Source organism: Dermacentor andersoni, chromosome 2 (assembly GCF_023375885.2).
Source record: "Dermacentor andersoni chromosome 2, qqDerAnde1_hic_scaffold, whole genome shotgun sequence".
In the NCBI taxonomy this organism is placed as follows: Eukaryota; Metazoa; Arthropoda; class Arachnida; order Ixodida; family Ixodidae; genus Dermacentor; species Dermacentor andersoni.
The window spans coordinates 111712989-111739439 of NC_092815.1; the positions used below are offsets into that span (position 1 = coordinate 111712989).

Below are 26451 nucleotides of genomic sequence, written 5' to 3' on the forward strand. Positions count from 1 at the left end.
ACAACCGTATTTCACAGAGTCTGATTACAATATTTACATAATTCTAACAGGCGATCTTTTTTTTTTTTTTCGTGTAACATTGGGCTGAAAATTGCTTGCGCGATGCAATCGGACACGATACCAAAACTGCCTTCGCGGCGTTCACATGCTTAACACTTATGTATTGCCGCAAAGCTGACTTTAGAAAACTGGGCACCATTATGCAACACACCTCACCCATTTTTCTTGCCAAGAAATCGTGTGTGCGTTAGATTTCTACTTTGTTTAGAAGCTTTAATGTCATTTCTACTTTAGTTTACTACTTTGGGCACGTGTTTGACTCGGGGGCGTGTCAGAAACAGGAAAATACTGCCATATGAATAAGCATGTTCCAGCGTTTTTTCTGCATCTTGTTTAATTCGACCCACCAGATGATTTGATCAATCTAGTTGGTATCGTCAATATAATTTACAGAAGTCAACTGTACTGCATTCTCCCATCAACGCTGCCCATTAACTAGTGACTGTTGCTGTTAAAATTCACGACATCATGATGCAGTCAAATTTTTTTTTAAACTCCAGCAAGGTTGACTATTTTTTAAACAAGGCTTGTTTTTAATCTTGCTGCTTTCACTTTCTACACGAATGTGCCTGCAAGTTATTTGAATGTCACTCGCAATCATATCAAACGACAGAATATAAAGCCACAGAAAACATAAAATTTAATTGTTGTGTTTAATTGAAATGGAAGAGAATCAGGCAAAGGGAATTTAAAGCGAACGAAAGATAACTTGTCACAAGTGGGGACCAAAGCCACATTATGCGTGTAGTGCTTTGTCAGTTAAGCTACTGTGGTGCCATCTCTCCAATACTTTGTCATTTGATATGGTTGTGACAAAAACAAGATCAAGCCCTTCAGAACCCTTGTTCTCGCTCATTAAGTGTCACTGTTATTCAGGAGCTTGTAATGTATAATGGGCAGCATGCAATAGCGTGGCATGCCTTTGTAAACAAGCATTATTTAGCTAATTTTTTAGCAAGATTAAAATGCTTATAATCATTTGAGAGATGTATCATGGTTACGCGGACTTATTATTATCGGGTTACTGCTGACATTTTGTTATGTTTTTTAAAGTTGCTGCTATGGTGCATCTTTTTCAGGGCTTGAAGATAAAAACCGGTTTCATGAAGCCTTGAGTCAACGTGGAAGACTTCGACAAACTTTCAGCTACTGACAGAAACTGCAGCAGCACACATTACTAATCACATCTGTTGTTATTCTTATGAGAAGAGTGGAGTATTTTTCTATGCCAAATGTCTAAGAAGTCCTGCACTCTGAAGTGTTCGTGTCCGACACAAAGAAAAGAACAATACAGAAACTTGCTTTTCCTTGTGTTGTTTACTTGCAGAAATACCATGATGTGTTGTGCACAAGCCCAACAAAGCCATCAGCACAGATACAGGTTTCACTTGACATGCCACTTCTCAGTAGTCTGCACCGGGCAATGTGGTCACACAAGCGCAAGCCTTGGTACAATGAACATTTCCCACTAGCAGCACTCACTAAGGCACTCCATTGTTGCAAGACAGTACACAGGATGGAACTGTTAGTAATGAAGAAGAAAATTGACTTCCAGTAATATATTGCAAAGCTTAGCCATCAACACGGCACATAGATAACAAATGTAAACTGCACTGCCCGGCACTGCACTCCTGGAGACAAGGGTTGATGCTCGAGTTGCCCATTGAAAGCAGGAAGAAAAGGTGTCTGCATATTCATCAACCCTGCTTGTAGTAATGTTTAAGCAAGCTGCAGCATAGATTAGTCTTAGCCGGTATGTATATGTTTTATCAGGATACCAGGACAACTATGTTAATTCTGACCTTTAGCAGCTCTCTTCTAATCTCGATGTCCTGCAAGGTTCTCAGTCTCTTGATTTCCCGTTGACAGTAATGCTAAAACATATGCATACTAGTTAAAACTCTGCCTTCTTCCAGTTTCTGTACTCTTTTACCCAACTTGTCTATATTTCAGAGGACCACTATTTTTGGACAATCCTTGACAATGCAGACTTTGCAAACATGCTTAACAAACCAGCTGACTATTACCTGTTTTAGAGAATGCCCAGGCTGAGGTTCTAAAATTTGTTACTGTTGTACTACATTCACTCCGTAGAGGGGCCTTCATCTACTGTCTGATATGTGGCCTTGAATCCACTATACCCATCCTCCTGTCATACAATTGACCAAACTACAATGTCCTTTGAAAGCAGTAGCCTTTGAGAAGCACAGGTTGGATGGAGAGGGTAGGTTATTCGCAAACAATGCTTCCACTGCTCACACAAGAACTGCTCGCATGATATGGTCAGTTAAGCCATGCAAAGCTCATTGAGGCAGCAAATGTAGGCATCCCTCTGGACTTGCATGTCTTTTGCAATGTTCTTACCACCCGAGACCAAAAATGTGCCTTCCTGGCGCTTTGTAAAAATGCTGCATTTTTGTCTGGCCTTTCGTCTTACAGAGTTATACATATAAACAGCAGACATTCTCCTCAGGAAGTTGCTCGCTAATCGCCGACAAAACGAGGGCCTTGCTAGCTAGCTGCATGCAAATGGCAATTTGAAAAATTGCTCCAAGAAAAATAGACTAATATCCCAGGGCTGAATGCAACAAGGTGCACCATTCAACGTTAAAAGGTGCCCTTGCTGTGCTATGCAACAGGATGCACAAAATGCAAATTTTGAACAAGTTATGACAGCAGTGTTTACGATCCTGGCTATATTGTCACCGCAGATAGCACTGGGTCAGTCAGGGCCATGACAACCACTAAACGAGCAGCCACAATGGAAGAGACCAGATTGGAGCTGTGTGCGTTTCTTGTTAAAGAAGTACAGACACAACTTTTAATGCCCAAATCCACATCTCTTGGCCTGCAATGAACGGGATCAAGATAAGTGCCCCAAACTATTGTACTGTATATAGACTCTAGTGCCGCTTCCAACATCATATAAAAATAACAGTGGTACCTGTTGGCACTATGAAATGTTATAAAACTTGTCCACATCTCACATTCAATTCTGAGAGACTGCATTTACAGACTTTGCAAACCATGCAAGTCTTTTGGACAATCCATACATGCATCCTGTCCATAATAATTATTTTTGAACATAGACACAGAAGGCAGCAACCGTTTGCGATAACAAAATATTGCATTATTCACATTGAAAGCATATGACCTGAACTTACGATGTGATGTGTAAGAATGCTGCAAATACTATTGAATATTGCTTGTGAATGAGCAAACTTGTAAATGTTTCAGAGCAAAATGGAAAAAAACAGTGTCTGTACTTCTTTAATGCACGGCCTGCATTCAACACAAGGCATTTAGTCTAACCTTGACAAAACGTACATGGATATAGCAAAGGAAGTCTAAAACGTTTCTCACCTACATATATCTGCATGCAGTGAACATAGTTTCATCTTAGATGTGACTTCGTTTGATAATTAAGATTAGACTATTTCATCACACACCATCAAACTTGCTGCACTTAGAGTTGTTAAAGGGAAAAGAATGTTGGATTCATCTTGAAGCCATGGGGCAGTGTGACCTAGGGTGAGGTAAGCAAAATTTTCAGAGAACTTTTCAGAAGAGCTTGCATTCATTGCTCATATCATAATGCAACACCAACACTACCAAAGATGACAATGGCATGTAATAAAACGGGGCACAGCATAGAATGCTCGAGGGGCACCAAGCATGTGGTCATCATTCATTAGAGGCGTCCTGAAATCAACTGAAGCAAACAGAATGGATAAAACATGCTTTCTTATTATTGCTCAACAAGTAGAATTTCTGTTACTACTGCTCGTAAAGTCGGGACTGGCCCTCGGGTCCTGGCATAACCACATTTCTGCACTATATTGAACAAGTAGACAAAAAAAAAAAAGCTAACAAATCAACCCGTCATGTAAAAGTGCCAAGAGCACATTTTGGCATGCTTAGGAAGGGGTGTATGGATGGTTTGCAAAACTTCCAAGACAGTATTTCAGCACAGCGAAAATTCCTTTAAGGCAGCATGCCCCATTCTTGGATGACAGTCAGTTGCAGTATGCTATGTTTGAGTATGCCATTGCTTAGTGCTAATATCTGTATTGTGCTAAAAGTCAGGCATGCAATTTTGTCAGCACCCTTGAAACAGCATCCCTGTATCCCTAGATGAGCCTTGATTCTAAGCACTTCCATGATTTGACAAAGTGTAGGACACTAGGCCCAATGTCTGAAGTAGACATTGCATTTCAATAGTGCTCCTTGGCAATTTTAGCGATGAAGAGTTGCTTGAAAGATGTGTTCCCAGCCCACTGCCTTTGAGTAGAGTAGATGCTGAGGAAGCTTGACAGTGAAAGTATTTTAGTAACAATGTTTATGCAAGAATCGCCAAGGGATATTGTTGAAGCACAGTGACCACTTCAGATGAATACAGCATTGTGTTCCACTTTCTCAAACTGAAGGAATGTATGAGAATACGTCATAAGTGCATTGGGACAATGCATGCATCCTCTGCACGTCAAAAGCAGCCAGTGCTGCATCAAAATTTTGGCTGAATTTCCTCGCTGTTGCTGCCACAGGTAGAATTTGTCACTGTTCAAGAAAGTTGACTGCAACATTTGCAAAGAGTTCACTGCCATGTTTGCACGATTTGGAGGCTGCATTCGGCAGCCTCCGGATCTTGCCAACAAACTAGTGTGTGTTTTCAAGCCTCTGGGAAGTTCGAATCGGCGGGTCACAGTTATTTTTGGCATTTGTCAACGACATAGGCATGTGAAAAGCACAAGCTGTGCACTGTGCATCTTCCAGTTTATCGTGCTCATGTTTTCAAATTTTTCAGTGCGTAAACTAGCTTGGTAGTTACAAAGTGCTCAAGCCTAGTAGTAGAGACGCACAACTTCCAGGTTATCCATTCGGGTAGATCAGGCAATTTGCGTGACCAGTGCATGAGGAAGGCCCGATGACAAAATGTGACCCTCATTTTGTAATCTGTCAAGTGCTTCATGAAATGTCTCTTGAGTGCTATAACGCATAAAACCAGCATGTAGAATTAAGGCTGTGATGTGATAGCACACGCTGCTCTCTGCTGACTATACTGACTCACTGTGTGCACTTAGGTAAATGGACAGTCCCATTTGCAGCCCTAAGTTGAGACACTAGTAGACCTTCAAACTGAGTAAATGCGCTCTAGTATTCACTGTCTGTGCAGCCATAACAATGCCCCCTTTTATTTCATCTGTTTCTTCTTTAAACAATTTCATCGCTCCACTTGCACTCTTTGATTTGCAATATTTCCCTACTTTCAATGTAATCTGCGGAACACACATTGGCATCACACTTTTGTACTTTGCTAACAATGTTCTTTGCAACATGAATATTCTTTAAATTTTTCCAAGGTAGAGTTAATAAAAATTGTGGTGTTTCCCTCTAGTCTTTAAAGAGACCAGTAAATGCATTGCTGGTTTACCCCCAACTTATATCCTAAAAGGAGTTGCTTGGGACAGAATACAAAAATTACTGCGGATTTGTAATGTCTTTCGTCACACATAATTATCATCATCCTCGTCACTAGTACTGATGTCTATTGTCCTCCTAACGATTATGTTTCACACCAGAAGTGTTTGTTGGCAGGTACGATGCAGTCTCATTGGCCTGCTTTGCATCAGCTACCTGTGCCAGCAGTTCTACAAGGACGTGTCAAGCCATTTTACAAAAGGCTGCATTGAAAAAAGAAGACAAAGAAAAAGAAATCTAATTTCCAGCAGCGGTCACACTGGAAGCCTCACTTTTCTGTATACAACACAAGCCATACAAAGCTCTTTTCATCAGCACTCGTTCAAAGTTAGCCTTTCAAAGTCACTTGGCCAAGTAGGCGCAGTCAGCCTCACAAACACTCCACACACATTTTCTAATGCTCACGTTGATTACACAATGTTGTTGTTACAAGAAGGAAATGGGAACAAAATTTGCACTATCAACACATCTCGACAGCGCCAACCACCTGATCAGCCTAGACTTGCAAGTTGGTGTGACGTCACGGGTATAGTGGCATGGCAACATTGGCAAATGAATGTAAATGACGTATGTCACGACTCTGCGTCGTGTCCTCCTCATTCACATGTCACTTGTCACCATGAGTAACTGGTGATACACTGAGAAGACATACTTAACTGGTAATCTTGGAAACATGAAATAGTTCCTTATCAGGTTTTAATATGATAATGAGTTCACTTTCTTTACACTCTTTCATATGAAATAATGGATGCAGCTCTTGACATTCACGATTAGGCAAATTCTTTGATCCTTCAAGCACAGTCAACATCACCATTCAGTACATTCATCACATGAGGTACCTTCAGAAGGCTTGCACCTGCAACCTGGCTGCTGGAATAATTAACAGTATCACTCGGGACGTTACAGCACAAAACAGAACTTTTCAGACGCATGCACACAATCTGGTTGTTACAATGACTGATAAGCAAGTGTAAAATCATTGAGGCAGGAAATAAGAAAAAACAACCTGTATATAACAGCTTAAAAAAGGAAATCCACATGGTATAATGTATAACAAAGAAATAAATAACATGGTAAGCTTTCCTTCCCACCTTTTTCAATGATGCATAGAAAAAAAAAAAGACAGTCATTGCCAAGTGCAAAAATGCACAGAGTAAAAATCATCAAAGCATTGTGGCAGTAAAGCGTCACACATCAGTGCACATTACTAGTAGTAGTCTGCAGGATAACCCCCATTAAACCCCAAGTTCCCTTATAAAAATGCTGGCAAGTTTGCTCTCTTCAAAAATATCCTCTTAATATTGCCATCTGAACCTGTACAAAATGATGCCTGAAAAACGGAGAGCCAACATGTCAAGAAAAAAAAAAAAGGGGGGGGGGGGTACAAACTAGAGAAAGAAACAAAAACATTTGATCAACCTCTGCAGTGGCAAAATGTAAGCACTGAACTTCAAATCAAAATTTCCATTTTCAAAACACTCGCGAGTATTTGATTTTCTGCAAGCATTGCAACAGTACGCAACAAGCTCTATAGGCACAGAAAGGAAACAAAAGCACTTCTGTCAAATGTAGCTTACCGCTCACCTTGTAGTGGCCTGGTGCATTACATGACAAATTCAAGCTGTCTTGCAGGTTACAGTGAGTTAAGACTTAACAGCGATAGGCATATAACAGGCAGGGAGGTAGGTTTTTCTTACATTACAGCAGTGGAAACAACAGTGACAAAGCAAGAAGACTCGTCACTTGCGCTAAAGCGGTACTGGTATGCAGTTGCGCAATATTTGGATGCGAAGTGGGCCAACACTGCCCACATATACCGAAGACGGCACCACCACCACCACGAGCTAGCAGAGTGCATGCTGCGATAATTTCATCACAGTCACAACGGCAGCGAAGCCATCGCAATCACGACCGTGCAACTGCAGCACCTGTGCCACGCAATGCCAGGAAGCACCACACACACGGGGTCTTCCTGGGGCAATCGTATTAAGGCCCTGACCAGCACATATGCACTGATGTGCAAGGACAGATCAGGTTGCACCATGTCGACACCGTGTCAATGCGATGGCACGAGAAGTGCTTGCCGGTGCACTCCACTGTTCTTGCAAAGCACAAATGCAAGGGTGAAAACCACACCACATCAGTCACTCCTCATGCCAACGGTGGGGACCTTGTGTCGTCTGGCTGGTTGGGCAATGTGGGAGGGACGTGGAGAGAGTTGCTCCAGTTGCCACCAGAGCGCGCACGCCGCATTATCTTGCCACTCATGATGAGTCTGCCGAAGCCTTCCTGGTGCGCGAAGGCATAGCCAGAACGCACTGAACGACGCCGGCTTCCCTGCCGCACACTTGTGGCGCGGCCCAGTCCGCTCTCTGGTGCACCTTCGCGGCGCAGTCGGCGCGCCCGCCGCTGCTTGAGCCGCACGCGGTCCGAGAGCGTGGGGAAGACGTCCGTGTAGAAGAAGCGGAATGCGATCACAGGCAGCAGCAGTACGGCAACCGTGAGGAATGCCACAAACCAGAACTGTGCCGAGCCAAGCGTCATGCGCAGAGAGCCGAGGAACTGGTTACCCACAAAGTCAGAGTTGATGAGCAATGTCATAGCCAGGTAGAATGCCACAGACCCCCAGATGACAATGTGGTTGAATACAGTCCAGTACGACGTGTCCAGAGCAATCTGCATGGGAAAAGACAGGTGAGGACAGTTAATCTTTTTCAGCTGCACTTGACTTCCTACTAAATGTTTATTATAAAGGTACATGCATGTACACCCAAAATATTTCAATGTGACCTTGAAGCAAGTCAAATGGGCATGCAGAGATGACAGGGTGCTTTTTGCTGTGCAGGAAACTTAAATTCCCAATGACTCTTGAAACACATTTAAGACTTGTGAACCAGAATCCTCACCTAACTTATGGCCTGCAGCCAACTGCCATGTTCAGTGCCACGTCTGCTTTTCAAATGTCATATCAAGATTCAACGTCATTTTATGAAACAAAACACAAAAGATAATTACTTGTACTTAAGGATTTGTATGACCTTGTGGTGCCTGAAATCAAATCATAAACAAGAGCCTGTAATGTAATGGATAGTTGGAAAAGAATTACAGGATGAACACTAAATGCAGCATTGACACGGTCTTAATAACACAGTTAGGGCAGCAAAAATGCTGCTACTAGCTGGTTTCATGTCTGCTTGCCTAATGCTAAAAAGCTAAAGTGCAGCACAGTTTGGAAGCCGTTAAGAAAATGTCATAAAAGCGCATAAAGAAAAAAAAAAGGGAGACCTCTTAAGCCCAAGGATAAACCTGCAGGGGCAGCGCACCATTTTGTAGTGCAAAGCTTGCACCGCTTGGTGCATTGGCTTTCTATCGTGCCAAGTGGACTGAAATTTGTCAGTGAGGAGGTTCAGGTGAAAAGCTGTGGAGAGCTTATTCACCTTACTTCGAGTGGTTACAGTAAGGGAATCCTGTGGAAAGCTATTAGGAACCGAGGAAAAGTTATTTCAAATATGATGAAAATCCCATACCATGAAATAACAGAAAAAATAAAAAAATAAGAACAAAAGAGAACTCTGCTCCCTGGCAGCAAAGAGATCGAAGCATGAGCCAAAATGTCCAGGTGGCTGGCTGTCCCAACGATAGGGCTATCACGCGAAGCAGCTATGTTGGTAGTTTGTTTCAGATGTTTCAGATGCATCATGGAGGCACTGCAGTAAATGTTGAATCAAATGAAATTCAAATTATACCAAATGTGCAAAAATTATGCCGTATGTGCAAATAAATCAAACACCATTGTAAAGGGCACTGAATTAATTTTGACCATGTGGGCTATTCTAAAGGAAGACTGAAGAAGAAAAAAATGGGTTTAGCTGTATAAGCAACTTACACTTGTGCAATATCATAACTTTTGCCATGAGAGAGGAGGTTTTGTAAACCAAAAAGGACACAAACACGAAAGATGGGTGGCAACACCACCTTGAAGTTCACATGCCAGCTTGCCGTGGCCATCATGGATTTTGACCGCGTCTACTCGGGCCTAGTTAATTTATCAGTGAAGATGGACTGCATTCTATACTAAAGGGGCAAAGGGAGAACTTTGCAAGTTTCTATCATTTTTCACTGCGGCACAATGGTAAAAAAACGAGGAAATACTTTGAAATCTGCGATATTACACCAATGTACTGTGCTGTAGTTTTGGCACGAAATTTGAAAGTTGTAAGTTTGGCCTACATTTTATTTTTTTCCGAGTTTTTATTGTTCTGAGCATTACTAGTTTTTACTAACACGAGGCAGGCTTATAGTAGCTACTCAAGGAAGCCTAGAACTGCACTCGGACTACTATGCAATATAACATAACTACATCTACAGTCACTAACCGATTTTTCGGTCACAGACAATGCCGCAAAAATGTGAATAATCGGGCAGCTCGAAAAAGCAAATCGAGACGGTAAAACCAATTCCATTGTTTCTAAGAGTGCCTACACAGCAGAAAATTTGTTTACAGACTTTCACACAGTGTTGTGCTCCATTAAAATAAAGTGTACTTTAAATTTTGTGATGGCCTGAGGCTGCAGGTGTGCTTTGTGTTCACCCATCACGCAGCCCAATGTGCGTTGCAGCTTGTCGCGAACTGCAGATACCGCACATGTGTGACCTTGATTCTTGCCACTGTCTCAGTATAGGCTATGCTGCACAAAATCAGTGTGGAGCTTTATTCACTTTATGCTCATATGACAAACTTATGTTGTTCCATCCAGCACAAACTTGGTTGGTGTTCACGGAAGTGGGTAGCCGATTGCCCATGAGTCCAAACTTTGCTTTCCGCACATGGATATCAGTGCAGCCAATGCACGTGATTTCGCACTCGATCGCCTAAGTGGTAAACATTTTTTAAAGGCGAACATCTCGCAACGCCTTGCTGCCCGCCACACCTGCTGGCTGGGCCTAACCAGCGCCACCGCGCCGATTCATAACAGTAAGCATCCAAGGTTGCAAATTGGTGCCGAGTGTGGAATATGGTGCTCACTCTGCCATTGTTGGCAGGACAGCTAGTGCCATCTAATGGTGGCTTGGGGAAATTAAGCAGCACGCAGGCATATGCGCGACACTTAGTGAAACGTTTCTTTCAGATTGTTGCACTTTGAAGTAGGAATGCGGGCCTTACACGAGTAAATATGGTAATGAACTTCTTACCGTGAAATTAAAAATATAAGGTTTTGAAATCATACTTTATCAGTATAGAATAAAGAAGGGCGAATATCAACTTTTTCGAATACGGATCGAATATGAATAGTAACTATCGAATACCGAATTGTATTTCAGATAATCAAATGCAGATGCACATATTTACAGCAGAAATATGGAACTGCTAAGTGCGAAAAGGAAAGCTAAATATCAGATAAAAGGGGATCAGTCTTAAGCACAAGATTACTAATTGTCATCGAAAAAACTGCATGAATAGCTTTTAAACATATTAGAGCCTGGTCGCAAACAAGGTTTCCAGGAATGAATGGCTACTGTATGACTAGCTATCCAAGAATGATAAATAAGTGCTTGGCAAAAATTTATCAGAAGTTGTGGGGGGGAAAAAAAGAGCTGCTAAAGGACTTGTATGCCATAGACACATGTAAAAAGGTGCAAAGGAAAATGTCTGGTTGTAGTGTAAAAGACAAATCTCATATATGACTATACAGTACCAAAAAACACTAAATGACAGACTACAAGCAAAAATAACAGGTTGTAATATTGACTACCACTACGAAACCAAAAATAAAACTTGCATTACCCGATGTGTTTCTACAATGCTTCGAAGCGTTTTGTCGCTGTTTCGATTCTGATAATTTGTGATACTTTGTTTAGCAGAGGGAGAACAGCAACCAGGCTATAATGGTTGCTGTGAAATATTAGGTAGGTTTTGATTATTTGAAAATATCAAATAATTATATTTCAAAAACAAATACAAATAGAATCTAATACAGTCCACGCTCATTACAACGGACCTGCGTACAACATACTTTCGGATATAAAGGACAATATTTCAGCTTTAGTATGTTATACCTCTTTTATTAATGCAACAAAGTTTACTTTTAACGGACCGCGTTACAACGAACTATCGGCTACAGTGAAAGAAATTGGCAACAATTTTTTTCACTATCGGCCTTATAAAACATACTTTTGCCATGTCGACATGGGCTGACAACTGACTTGTGAGGATCAGCCGACGATTGCAGCTCCACATCGCGAGCACGAGTGATGAAGGAGGGGAGGAAATGCACCATCTTCTTTCGTGCCTGTGAGGCACAGGAGGGGGGTGAAGGTGAGGCGAGAGAGAGGGGGTTCTACTCCAGCGGCTGCTGCTTACATTGCGGCCGCCTTACCTTGAGAGCGATCTGCAATGTGGACAAAGTAGCTTCGTATGCGCTGTGCTTTCGACGTTTAGTTCGCGTTGAAGCAAGAGAGAGCGCATGAAAGTCTGTTTGCTTGCCTCTGCTGCCGCGCTTATCTTGCTTCATTTGCTATCACAACTGATGCTTCGCCTTTCGGGCAAAACTGCGTCTTTGTTTGTTTTTTTACTTTGGACGTTTGTCACTTGCTCTTTGCAATAAAGTTGTTGGACATCGCGACGAAAGTTTTGGAAGTGAGGTATTTCGGATATTACGGACTTGGATAACACAGACATCTTTTGGCGGATTATCAGGGTCTGTTGTAACGAGAGTCGACTGTACATTCGATTTGTATTTGGAACTTCAAATATTCACCCACCCGTATAAAAACCATTTGGTGTTTCTCTTTAGTGTCCCTTTAGCAATCTAAGTACACAAGTGTTTCTGCATTCCACCAGCATCGTAATGTAGCTGCCAAAGCTGGGAATCCAATTATCGACCTTGTTCTCAGCAGCAAAATTCCACACTGAGCCACTGTGGCATGCAAAGTCAATGCCACTGAGAACATGACTGCAGCTCTTTGTGCTGTGCTCTGGGGGTACAGTAGATAAGACCTAAAGCTCTGGACCATGAGCATGACAAGAATCAGCTTAGTTTTAAGCACTCACTGGCCTAGCGCTTCTGGAAAAGGACAACAATAGGTGTCGCTGAAATCTGATGTCAGAAAGCCTCACGGTGGTCTACAACGGAAACCACAGAAACATGCATTAATTATTACCACTTGGGATTTCTTAAAACACACGTAAACCTAAAACAGCTATGCTTCTATTGCAACAGTAATTGCACGAACACTTGAGCTGCATTTGCGCTGTCGGCGTTGTCGTGCTGTCTTGCTGTCTGCAGTGCAGGCGTGGTCCACGCGTGGAGGATTAGAAGGCCTCCAAAGACGCAAACTCCGTTTGACTCCAAAAAGCGATAAAGCGAAGTGAACACACCTTTGCACTGCTCTCAATCGGCTCTGCCGAACCCAGGGCAGCGTTCTGTCGTGCTGCTGGCACGAGCACAGTGCGCACATGCATTAGCGTCCCTGCTGAGATGCTGTGTGCATATAAAGCCATGGTGAACACAAAGCTAAATTTGTGTTGTCCTTTCTGTGGATGCTGACCAGCTGCGACTGTTTTCCTTCGATCTCATCTCGCGCGCCACCAAGGCGCAATACCTTAAACACTGTTGGCACACTCCTTGTCACACCAGCGTTCTGAAACATTTTCAGTGCAATGCTAAACTTGGCGATTGCTTTGAATGCTTTGGCTTCAAGCAAAACTTGCAATAATTTTTCAGTCTGCTTCTACTGGAATGTGGAAATGACGGTAACCAGGCCGAAATCGAATCAACGACCTCATGTTTTGTAAACGGGTGCCTGTGGATGGCTATGGGAAAAATGTAGTGGGTGCAAAGTGAGCTGTTACCTGGGCGTTCACAACAATGACAAGGATGGTGGAAACTGTGGTGCCTAGTAGCTGGTGCCCATCCAAGTTCACTCCGTCGGGCGCAATGCTGTTGCTGAAGGCACCGTATGGGATGAAGAAAAGCACGAAGGAGGAGATCACTCCATGTGCGACACTCTTCAAGAACTCCACCTTGTTGAAGAGTAGGTTCAGGTGGCCCGGCGTGAACAGCTTAGGATAGCGCATAGAGTTTACGTCATTGACATCCTGAGAGAAAAAAAATATATACATATATTAATGACAAATAAAGAAATAAAGATAAAGCAAGGCAAGCCATCTTGCAATTAGTGAAAGTTTGTAAAACGTTTCATCATTCCCTAGTCTTAGCAAACAAGCCTTTGCATTCACTGGCCACACCGAGCAGTTTCTTCAATTGCTGGTCATCTAGCCAAGCCCAGGCACATCTGACAATTCCAGACTTCTCCCACCAATTCCATGACACACTGCTTTCCTTGTGTCCAAATGTTATGGCCAGTTCACTATCCATGACTTTGGCACACTTGATATTTCAAATCCTACGGTATTTTCTGGGCCGCATGGATAATAATTTTATTCGCCGCATTTCATTTTACAAACAGGAACATCAGAGAGTTTTGCACAGTGAAACATGGCAGTTAAATTCCGATAAACTTACTTTGTTCATCCAGGCATATATTAAAGTTATACATTAAGTAATGCAAAATGGACATAAATGTGAAAAAGCAATAGGTGCACTTGTTGATCCCCTTATCCATATTCATTGCGAGCATCGACAGCTGGCAGTTAGAACTGGGAAAGATACATCTTTAAACTCAATGAAATTGATATACCACGAAAATTCAAACAGAATAATATTGAAAGCTGCTTTCCCAAGTTGGTAACCACACAAAGAAGGTTGCATTATATTAATATGAATCTAGTGCTTTCAAATTTCCTACGACTAATAATACAGCGCCTGAAGTAGGCGCCTTGTAAAAGGTGAGCATCACAGCCTTAGCCATTCATTGGTCAGTCATTACAAGCTGCAACAAGCAAAAAGCGTGTCCGCCTGTTCATTTCAGCTGTGAGCTATGCCATCAAGTACACACGTGTGCACTTCACTGCTTTTTCAAACAGCACGCTGACATGGTGTAGCTGGAACTAAATCTAGTGTCTACACCTTTGTTCCTGCACTCTTCATTTACGCAAAGTGTCACAAGCATTTGTTACAGCCTTGTTTGTATACAAATACCTTGCCCATAGCTGCATAATATTTAACCACATATTTATTCTTAGAAAACAATTAAAAGCTTCAATATACCTGGTCGAAGACACCCAGTGCCAGTACAGGCAGAGATGTGTAGAAGACATTGTAGAAAGAGATGAACACTGGGTCATACAAGGTCTGCAAGAGAAAAAGCAACAAAGTTGGACCTCATTTAGAACATCGCAAACTTCAGTGCTTATAAACACAAGAACACACATAGAAGAGGTTAAATGAGGAATGCCACTGCTTTGTGCAGAGTAATGCGAAGTGTTTGCTTGTTTGGCATTACAATTGCCGTAGAGAACACAAATGAATTAAAATTGAGTGATACGCATGCAAATGTTCTGGTTATGGGAGAGAGAGACGTGCTATATCTAAAGGGTCAATGTTTTGGTGCCCACCTTCAGAGTAAATTTATTGGGCACTCACCAAAACCTATTTCGCGTAATAAAATTTGTTTCTTATAAAATGTTTGGTACACTGCATGCCTTTCAAGCATACTTGGTGTTCTTTGTCTTCAAGTCTTCAAATGTAACCATTTGTTGATACTGAGGTAAGAACTAAATTATTGGAAAATGAAAGCAATCATGGATTGTTACCGATGCACACCAGTGGGCTAAAGTATACAAACCAAAGGCTTGCCAAAAAAGTGGAATAGACTAATAATTCATGCACGCAAACGGAGATTGATGGGCACATGGGAAAGTTTGAAATGCCAAGTCTGCACGGCAGTCCTCAATTTCAAGTTACGTTCATGGGTGAAGAAGAAAATCAGCTTTATTGCAAGGTCCCTGGTCTTTGCACTTCTTCTCATGGGAACACACGCACATATACTACTGGCGTGAAAAGTTATCAGCATGCCAGATTTGCAAGAAGGCTGCACGTGGAATGCATGTGTGCCCAGGCTGTGTGGAAATTCAGTCACTTTCACAACACTGGCATCCTGTAAACTTTTTGTGCTGGCAGCACACATCAAAGCTTTTTGCCTGCTCAGCAAAAGTATATATCTTTTTTCTCATCTGTTACTCAACTGCTGGGAAATGCAAAAACTGTGCATCACTGTTTGCCACAAGGTGAAGCACCAGCTTTTGTGTCACATCAGAAATGTGTGATCAGCCGCGACTTGTTGAGCTACTGACATGCAATATGAACAGGCGTGCATATTCAACAAATCTATTTTAAAGGGACAGACAACCACTCAGAACATGAATCGAGATAATCCCGCTGATGGAATGGTTCCCTATCCTACTGGCTAAAATGAGCCATGTTTTTTCTCATTAAACGTAGATTTATATTTTTAATTAATCACTAAAGGTCACGAAAAATGACCTTTGGTGCCCCCATGGCAAAAACATGAAGCTGCATAAGAGGTCCATCACGTGACCTTTTACTAGTGTATGCGGTTCCTGGTTTTTTTATTAGTATTGAAATGCAGGATACTTTTTATTATTATAAGTCTTTCCTAGCTTGCAATGTGCAGATAAGCCTTTGTTTGTAGTGCACAGAAAAGTGAAACTGCCTTCACCTTCGTTTTCTAAGAGTTGGCATGGCTCGTCCATCGACAAAACAACAATGGGGGGGGCCAACTAGCCATGTTGTTTTTCCTGCATAGCTTCCGTCTCCTGCAGTGCGGCTTCGCCGAGTGGCCTGGGGCCCATGGCGGTCGGTGTGGTTGAAGCGCAGTACGAGAGATGGCGCGAGTGTTGCGCTGGTAACGCCGCCTCACGGCATGGTTACTTGGGGACGCAGGGGAGAACATGCTTTCTCTTTGGCTGCGGGTCGGTGAGTGCCGCGGACGTCCCGCGTGTTCACCAATCCATGCTTCTGCGAGACCGTCTCGCGTGGCCTCTTCGAATGTGCCACCGTTCGCATGACTGTACGCGCGAGCGACCAGGCGTTGGGATTCAGCATGGGGCGAACATATTCGCTCGTTATCCGGTCGCGGTGAGCCGGACTTCTAGATTTGTCGCGCGCCCATCGGCATGTTTTGTGGATAGCAACTCGGCTAGCAGGCATTGATCTATGAAAGGTGCAATAAATGCCTTTGTGATTGTTTGCACGATTGTGTTGTCGTTCCTTTGTCCCAAGAGCATGGGTGTGAGAACCCCACAGTCTCAATGAACCTCTACACTTCCGACGAATAAACTGGAAACATGCGTATGCATGCAGGTTTGGATAAAACTGACAGAATGATACTACTTTACCTCTGCGCTGTCATTTTTGGCTACAGCGTGCTACCACTCATTCCATACTCTCTCATATGGTATGTGGAACTAATTCAAATCGATAACAGTGCAAAGCAGATGAGAATGCATAAAGGATGCACAAGAAAACAACAATGCATCCTGTCATTTGTCACACGTCAACCATGTGCAGCACAAGGGTTTGACTGTCACACCACACACTCACCTGTGCCGAGAATCCGCAGAAGAAGGCAAACCAGAAGTGGCAGAGAGTGAAGGCGAAGTTCTTGTAGAAGAAGTACCGGAGGAAGCGGCACATGCGTAGGTAGGACCAACGACCGTGCACCAGCAGTAGCCGCTCGAGGAAGCGGAACTGGGCAATTGAAAAGTCCGAGGCCAGCACCGCCTGCATGCCCTCCTGGCCACTGATGCCCACTCCTATGTGCGCCACTGCATGATTGTGCAGCATGGCAAATAAAAATGTAGGTGTTCTATTCGCTGTCATAAGAATGTCTTACAATCTACTAACAGCCCTCTGTTAAACAATAATGGTTATGTCATAGTTTTGTTTGTCCATTACATGTAATCACCTTGTGGCATTGCAAGAAAAAGTACTTGAGATGCTGCCCTTGTTTCTGGAGCAACACTGTGAATAATAAAAAGTGTACACACTTGCATCATGGGCTTCGTACAGTCAGAGCCATGTTGCCTTTTCTTTATGCCAAACATGGGGGACATCTGTCATAGCCATGCACACCTTGACACCCCTCTGATGTGCTCATTAAGTGAGACAAAGTGTAAAATAAAACAGAATGAAAATATAAAACAAAATAAAAGACCCTTCCTCTACTTTTACTCATAACAGTGAAGATGAGGATGAAATGGCCTGCATTAGGTTTGCTCTCATTTTGAATTTCCTTAGCTGTAAAAGGAGCCTTGAGTTTGTATTATTCATTCAAGCTCATCAGACATGAATTTCACAACAGTGAAGCATTTGACTGGAGTCATGATGACCGGTCATATTATGTGAAGTTTCAATACCTTCATCATGAATGCTGCCTCGGAAGAAAAGAAAGCTATCTTTCTTGAGTGTCATGGACGGAAGACATATGCACTGCAGTGAGACACATTTGCTCAGCCAGAACGTCGGCTCAAGAGAATCGAAATGCGTCTACAGAAAACTTCAAGTGCTCACATTTATCAACTTTTCCAAAAAATTAAAACCAGACCTAAAAGGAAACACCTTAAGGAACACCACAGTATTTGACAGTACTGCTGGACTACACACAGTCCAACCCACTTATATTTGTAAGTCACAGCCACATAAAGCCAACATAGAAGGACAACAAGAAAACCATAGGGGGAATTACAGTTAAACCTCGACATAACAAAGTCGGTAAAATCGGCAATTTGCTTCGTTTTATTGAACTTCAACCTTTTATGCAAATAAGTACAGTCGCCGATCGATTTTTCTTACATGGGAAGGGGCCGCAGAATTTTCCGAATTATAGGGCAATCGAAAAAAGCAAATTTGAATGAGAAAACAGCTCATTTTGATAAATTTGGGAGTCTGCGGCGAATGATACGGTTTCATGTCACGTACGTCGACAATATCTTCACATCGGTGGTACGAGTTAAGCGAAGCCAGCCACGCTTTCACGTGCACTCCGCCCCTGTGGCTGATAGCGCCTCCCGCGGCCCGCACAGGTACAACACTATCAGGAAAAGCACCGGCAGCAGGAAGCCTCTCGCTCCAACGGGTCACCGAAACTCGAGATCACGCAACTTCTAATACTAAACACGCGGGATGACAGCTTACATAGTGCCACGCCGTTTCGACACGCCCGCTCTTTGCACATGCGGCGGATTACCTCTAAAGCACGGTGCGCAGCTGCGTATGTGCTTAGTCACGCTTCCAGCCACGCGCATGCAGCCACGGCAGAGACGCGGCGAAATATCGAGACACGCTTGTGTAATACTGAAGTTCGTTATATCGAGGTATAACTGTACTTGTTTAGTTAATTGAGATGTAGAAGTTATAAATAAAAGGAGATGAAAATGGATGAAGAAACAACGGGCCGCAGGTGGGATATGAACCCATGTCTTGACATTACGCATGCGATGTTCTTACCAATTAAGTCACTTTCCCGTCCACTATGTTGGGTATTATGCTCATATGATGAGCTTGTCATTCCATCCAGTAAGCGCATACACAAACTTGGTAGGCGTTCACGATAGTTGTTGAGTGAGTACGCCTGTGGATCCAAACTTTGCTTCCCAGTTGTGGACATTAGTCCAGCCCGTGCACGTGATCTCACCCTCAAGTGCCGATGTGGTACAAACATCTTAAAGGCGAAGTTCCCGCAACGGCTTGTTGCCTGCCACACCCGCTGGCTAGGCCTAGCCAAATCCGCCACGCCGCTTCGTCGGAGTAAGCGACTAAAGTTGCAGTTTGGTGCCGAGTGTAGGATATGGTGATGATACTACCATCAATGGCAGGGCAGCTAGTGTCATCTAATATCAGCTTGCAGAAATGAACCAGCATGCAGGTATGTATGTGATGCTTAGTGAAATGTTTTTTTATATTTTTGCACTCCAGAGTGAGGATGGGGGCTTTACACGAGTAAATATGGTAACCAACTTCTTACGTGAAATTAACAAAAATAAAGTTTTGAAGTGATACTTTATCAGTATAAAATAGAGGTGGGCAAATATTAACATTTTTGAATACAAACCGAATATATATAGTAAGCATAGAACGGGATAGAATCTAATTTCAAATATTCAAATGCAGACGAATATATTTAGAGCAGGGATATTATGTCTATACCGATTAGTGCGAAACGAACAGCTAAATATCAGGGACAAGGGATCGGTTTTTAACGGTGGGTTGGAATTAATGTACAGCACTGTCTATCAAGCCATTCTGGTAAACTGCAAATAGTATATTCAAATGACAATTACAGAAACATACCACACAAGTGTAAAAAAAAAAGAACTCTTGAAAAACAGATCACTCACTTTTGATCATACTGACATCATTGGCACCATCGCCAATGGCAAGAGTGACAGCACGTTTATGCTTCTTGACGAGGTCCACGACAAGGGCCTTCTGTAGAGGAGTGACACGGCAGCAGATGACTGCTTTGCACCGGCTGGCTACCTCCAGAAACAGCAGCTCCATATCCTCTTCCAGGGCATGCACCTACAGTGCACACACAGACACACCAGAAAACAATGTATTTGGAAAATACTATGTCACACACAATGGAAAAATTATATCCATTGCAGCTTTTCATTTATACTTTAACATGCAGAGAAGAAACTAAAGGATGTACAGTGAGAAATCTTTAAAGCTTCCTGCAATGTACACAAGTTATGAAACACGCGTGGAAAGTTTTGAATCCCTATCTTATCCAGCTGTCCACAGAACTGTTAGATTGCTGGACATTCATTTAAAATTTTGAAACCTACTGCTAAATCTTCACTATTCAACTGCACCTCACAACATTATTCTTGCAGTTTGCTGACAAGTTTTTTTTTTTTTTTTTCTGCAGGCATCTCTTGAGTTACGAAGTTAGCTGAGCAAGAAAAAAAAAAAAAAAGGGAGGTACAATGACAAATCACTTTGGGCAAAAGTGCCCACAATGTATACGTTTAATACTTCAAACCGCTTTTTATGCAGCAGGGTTACCAGCTTCGCAGCGCTTAAACCATAAGCAGGAATGCGTTGCAGTTGAAGCATCTCACCAAACTGTGTCCATTGACGATGAGAGCGAAGCCACCCAAGCTCTCTCCACCTGAGAGCTCCCAGGCATGGCCGTCGTCATTGTCACTGAAGCGCACAACCGAGCAGTCTCCGGCACCTCGGCCGTGTGAAACGACGCCCGCAATGCTCTCACGGAATGTGCTCAGCTGTTTGTACACTTCGTCCCGTTCCATTCCATCCACGATGAAGATGTCCACCATGTCGTCTGTCAGCAGCTGACATGAGTAGCCAATGTTGATGGCCGTTTCTGTAGGTCCCCCACCAAAAAAAGAAAGCCAGGTGAGGAGATGGCCTGAAGCTAAGGCAAGCAGGAAAACATGTGTATTATATATTAGTAACTAAGGATATACCGTCCCAAGTGTAAAGCTTACGAGGTGATAGAACAGGGGTGTTGCAAATGCAATGGCATGAAAGTAAAGTGAACCACTTGGCATCGAAACTGGTAGCTAGAAAATGCACTTAACATGGAAAGCATCCCTCCCATGCAAGTGTGGCATATTAAGCATTGTGTGAACTAGACAAGTGCTTCCTGTATGTCAATAAAAAGTAACCATTTAACTTCTTCATAAAAATCAAATGTCTTCAAACAATTTATGGCAGCTGTTATCAGTGTTCTCATTTTACTTAAATTTATTGTTAACTGTCATGCATTAAAAGATTAACTGATGAATTACCTCGGAAGCACTGGTTTGTCATATTTCAGCGTGTATCAGGAGTACTTTTTTTTTTATTTGTAGTCATAGACAAACCTTGAGAAACGTTAATTAGCACCGCTTTGGGCCGGGCAATTAGTTTGTAGATGTTGTTCAATAGGGGTAAACAAAACATGCAGTCAATGGCAGGCAATCTGATAGTCATTGACAAACAATTTTATCTTAGCATGCTCACTGCCTTAGCAATGCAATTTATACATTTCTAAAGCTAGACAAAATCGAAATGTAAACAGTAATCGGTCGACTGGTCCTTGGCTCAATGAGCATCAGAACTTCTACTCTGGTGGCAGTAGCACAATTTTTTTGCACTAAGAAACAGACTTGTATGTCAAACTGACCCTGTTTGTCGCCTGTGAGGACCCAGATCTTGATGCCAGCCATGGCCAGGTTTGCAATGGCCTGTGGCACGCCGTCCTGTAGCTTGTCCTCGATGGCTGTGGCACCCAGCAGTGTCAGGCCCTGTTCAATCTCGTCGTATACAGCATCCACCAGCTCTTCTCGGTCATGTAGAGAAGTCCTGAGCAAGGGTGCATGTCCGCTTTGCTCAACTTCCATCACAAGTGGCACTCAAAGGTGTAGTCAAGCAGTTCTTGAAATTTGCAATGTCAGAAAAACTATTACTGCAAATTCTGCTCTGTGCCCATATCATTTGTAGCCGATTACTATACAGCCTTGTGGCATTTTGTCTCTAGGCAAATAAATTCCAGAATTCTGTAACAGATGCACACATACTGTGTCATGAATACTCTCCATCCACTTGTTTCTCTTCATTCAATCGATGGTCTCAGACTTCGAGACATTATTCTAATTTTTGCCAGTTACAGACATAATTAAAAAAATACACAGTGCACTGAAAATATATCTAAAAACTGCCGTTACCATTCAGGATGTAATCTCTACATCACCTAGAAGGGCGCAGCACAGTGCAGTTTCGATTATTTTTTGATGTTCTTAACATTTTTAAGTATATCATAACTTTAAGAACGAATGAGCATACTAAAGTGAGAAAGTTTCAAGTAATACAATAGTACAGCCAGTACCTAAAATACTATTGCAAATAATGTGAGAACGAGACTAAGATTAGGGGAACGCATGACACAGGTGCTATGTTCCCTTAATCTTAGTCTCGTTCTCGCAGTGTTTGCAACAGTACATCATTGTGCCAATAAGACCGGCTTACCACCATTTTGAATTACCTGACAATGTTTGACAGCCATCCAGAGTGGCCCTTTAATGCACACAATGCTGTATTTTCAGCTACCCTACAGAAGGTGTGGGATGTTTCAAGTGACATTCCTTAGTGACAGCTAGCTTAATCCATTTCGTTTCCAAACCATCAACGCTTTCTGTTTGCTGCCCCTGGTGTCAGCATACTGTTTTCATGTATGTTCAGGCATAGTTTATTGGTGGCTGTAGATATTTCACTATAATAACACTGTACACAAGCACAATCATGAGGGTCCTAAATACTAGAAAAGAAAGATCTTACGCAGCCTCATGATGTCTTTCACTCCACTCCTGAAAATATGCTTCATCCAGGTCCTTATAGGCCAGGCACAGTGTCCGCAACCCTTCACCAGCATATTTCTGAAACCAGGCAGTGTCGTATCATATCGGCAGAAGTCATCAGATTACAATTACAGTTGTTACAGTTATCCTGAAACAATATTAAACTACACTGTGACACCAGTACACGAGAGATTCCACTATCATATGTAGAAGCTACAGGCAATGCGAGATGATCCCTACTGCAGAACTGTAATATGCGAAAACTAGTTCCAGCTATGATGGTATAAACAACCGTAAAGGTGAAAAATCTCACCACCAGGTTAGTTTTGTTACCAGGATGTCTACACATATATATGTATGCATGTATATGTATACAAAACTTATACAATTTCATTTAGTTTATATCATTTTGCTCTCTCTTACTGTATTATAGCTTCTTTTCCATTGCATCTTACAATCCACATAATTTATGTACATCTTTATTTTTCATACACTATTGACAGGGGGTCCTGGCAGTTTCTAATGTGCAGTAAAAACTATTCTTCTTCAATATTTAAAACAGGCTATGTATGATGTCACAGATTGCAACAAAATTTAACATGAAACTGGGAAGTTTGTGACAAACATGAATGGTACTTACATTCAGGTGCTCAGTAGTTTTGATTTTGAGAGGCTCGCTGCTTGGATGAAGGCGCTCAAAAATGACTGAGTCAGCACCCTTGCAGTATAGCTTCAGAACACCATTTCTCTTAACTATCACCTGAAAGTTAAGGACAAAGTGTTCATGACTACAAAGGGCAGCATAGCACAAAATGCAATTAAAGAAAAAAAAATTGCCAGATATCCTTGATGAGCCACACTGTGCTGTCTTTAAACTGTTGCAGCGGTGCGTGCCAATCAATGTTATTTCTTAATACTATAGCAGAGTGCATCTACATTGTATTGGAAAGTGGTACTTACCGACATTCTTTTTCTAACATTGTTGAAATCCAAGATACCGAAGAGCTCATAGGCTTCTTCCTGACCCCAAACCTCAATGGTAATGCTTTTTGGTGTTCGATTCTGGACATGCACAAAAAGTTACGTAGTCAACTTCATGGAGGCGTTGAAGTACTTTTGGCCGTGCCCAACGTGTCAATAATTCAGTGCTTACCTTGAAGACAAATCCGAAGTTTCGAGCTGCTGATGTGAGTGCAGCCTCATCTGGAGATTGCGCCTGGTATTCAAGGCGGCCTGCAAGACAGATGAAATTTGAGCTGCGTTAAAATTACTGCAACGTGATCAAATCATGTTTACTTTTCCTTAAAGGGGCCCTGAAACGACTTTGACGATTTTCTACAAATGTACTGAGTCGTTAGAGTAGGTTCTTCTGATCATTAATTGACGCATCTAAGTGTACTGCATAAAACGTGTAATTTATTGTAAGGTTTTAAAAATGCACATCGCTGCCAATCGCAGCACACTGTGCGGCGAAATTTTAAGCTGGCCCTACCCATATGACGCAAATCACCCATATGACATCAGTGGGGCACGAGCTATCCGATTGGCTGACCAGGGCACGTGATCGATAATTTTTCCAACTTTATGGTAAACAAATGATGTTCGTACTAGTTGGAATGTTAGTTCATTTGTTTTTATAAAAAGAAAGTAACATAAAGGGAATGCACAAGAACAATTTTTCAGTACACTTAAGCACTTCCGGCACACAGCAAGTGTCGTATGCTTGTGTTACAACGTGCTCTGTCTTTGACGAGAGCTCCGCCGTCAGTGTCGGTTTGTGTTTTCACGAGCGCTATGATTCAACTTTGTTGCGTTGTGGACTGCGAACGTAGCAACTGGCAATATGTCAAGCTGCGACATTGTGTCCCTCTGCAAGGAAGCAGACGAGCGGACTGGCTGCAGCGCATCGGACTGCCGCTATTCGATCGGCGCCAGGATTTGTGCTGTTGCGGTCGTCACTTTACACCGGAAGATTAGTAATACAATAGCGTTTCGCGAGTCTGGTATTAGGGTAAACGCGAGCGCAAGGGGACAGGGCTTGGCCGTGCCCCCTTACATGTCGTTTCATGGGATGAACAGAAGCGCAAATGTGAATGGTCTGCACGGTGCAGCCACCTGGTGGCATAGAGCTCAACTAGACACAGTAGCAGTAACAAAATGTATTCTTTGCTGCTGGTGTAAATTTTTCGCAGGAGTGTAATCGTTAACACATTGTTTTTGTAAATGTTTAAAATGTTTTACATTTGGTTAGAGCAATATTAGCTCTTTCTTTGGCTGGTTAAGCTCTTTGCCAATGGGTGGCTGGTCCATGGAGACTGATCAGGCAGCTCACGTACTTCTCCGCTAAAGTTCCTTCATCAGCTGGAGTTTATGCCTCCACCGTTCCGCCGAAACGTTCACCTAGTGTGTGGTTATCGGAATACCAGACACGTTCGGCGCAGCGACAGAATGTTCGTAACGCACGCTGCTTCGATAGCTCTCACTTGGGGTCGACGGCCAAGCGGCTAGCAGAGAGGTTTCGCGCGGGCGGGGCCGGGCTCCAAAACAACCAGAAGTGGACGATGTGACGTCGCATCGTGACGCAGAACCAGTGAAGGCGGAGCTTAGCCCCGTTCGCTCGGCGAACGAGTTGAGGAGGAAAACATGGCTAGGGAGGAGGGTAACTTGTAATCGCTTGTAGCTCCATTAGTACGTAACGCTTCACATACATTTTCAGTCTGTATTACTATATTCGAACAACATAATGTCTGGTTTTCAATTAGAACTGCTTGGAATTTCAACATTTTCTCAGCCCCCGTGGTGTTTAGAACTTTGACGCTAACTGCACCTGTAACACATTCTGAATTCAAGCACTATTTCACAGGATCGGTACCAAAGTCTGCTCACCATCCTTTTCCTCAGACATAACCGTGTGGCACAAAGCCAACAAACGAAAATATTCCCGAGCATCAGTGTCTCCAGCCATCACATCCTTCAGCAGCGATGGGTCGTAAAACCGAAAGCCTGGCTCATGCTCTGCATTCTCTGAGAAATCCACAGTCTTCAGGTTCTATAATGGCAGCAACAGGGAATAATGACAATTATATGCTGGACAGTTGAAGGTGGACAAAGCAAAGCGAACAATATCAGTTGAACAGCACAGAAACAGCACAGTCCCACCCAAAATCAATAATAGCAGCAGAATTTTGGTACTTAATTCCCCATTGGCTATGAGAAATTTTTTTTTTGGTTTGAGAGTGCTTGAAAACCCCAAAAGGCACCTGTGCTTTACAAGCACCACCTTTAATGCAAATATATGAGGTAATTTAACTCATTTTGTACATACAATTGAGGGATAAATTAAGTAAAGTTGGCTGTATGATATTTGGAGTAATTAACAATGTAGATATGTTTGTGAAAATAACCTCTAGCTCATATATCAACGGTGTTACATTCTGTAAAGCAACATTTACCATTTGTTTTCTCGGACACGTTTTCGTGGACAACTACAAATTCAACAGTACACAATCCTCAGCATAGAACAGTGTATCCCCGGTGTCAATTTTTATTCTGGCATATTAAGGCCTAGACAACTAACAAACATTAAATATCACAAGTGCAACAATGAACAATGTTTACAGCAA

The 26451-nt window shown here is 42.6% G+C and overlaps 2 protein-coding genes across 9 annotated transcripts in view; one reads left to right on the plus strand and one right to left on the minus strand.

Annotated features, from left to right (window-relative positions):
• LOC126541378 (uncharacterized) overlaps window positions 1-1367 on the plus strand; it is a 39419-nt gene extending 38052 nt beyond the window's left edge. For all 5 annotated transcript variants that reach the window (XM_072286511.1, XM_072286512.1, XM_050188139.2 and 2 more), the window contains one exon: window positions 1140-1367. In XM_072286511.1, the coding sequence (XP_072142612.1) occupies window positions 1140-1175 (36 nt within the window). In that variant the 3' untranslated portion in view covers window positions 1176-1367. The remainder of the gene's footprint in view (window positions 1-1139) is intronic.
• Window positions 1359-26451, minus strand: part of ATP8B (ATPase phospholipid transporting 8B) — a 151110-nt gene continuing 126017 nt past the window's right edge. For all 4 annotated transcript variants that reach the window (XM_050188127.3, XM_055076571.2, XM_050188129.3 and 1 more), the window contains 12 exons: window positions 25715-25877; window positions 23982-24061; window positions 23789-23890; window positions 23469-23588; window positions 22809-22906; window positions 21658-21836; window positions 20588-20853; window positions 19859-20042; window positions 17064-17287; window positions 14709-14792; window positions 13391-13636; window positions 1359-8214 (listed from right to left, as the gene is read on the minus strand). In XM_050188127.3, the coding sequence (XP_050044084.1) occupies window positions 7690-8214; window positions 13391-13636; window positions 14709-14792; window positions 17064-17287; window positions 19859-20042; window positions 20588-20853; window positions 21658-21836; window positions 22809-22906; window positions 23469-23588; window positions 23789-23890; window positions 23982-24061; window positions 25715-25877 (2271 nt within the window). In that variant the 3' untranslated portion in view covers window positions 1359-7689. The remainder of the gene's footprint in view (window positions 8215-13390; window positions 13637-14708; window positions 14793-17063; window positions 17288-19858; window positions 20043-20587; window positions 20854-21657; window positions 21837-22808; window positions 22907-23468; window positions 23589-23788; window positions 23891-23981; window positions 24062-25714; window positions 25878-26451) is intronic.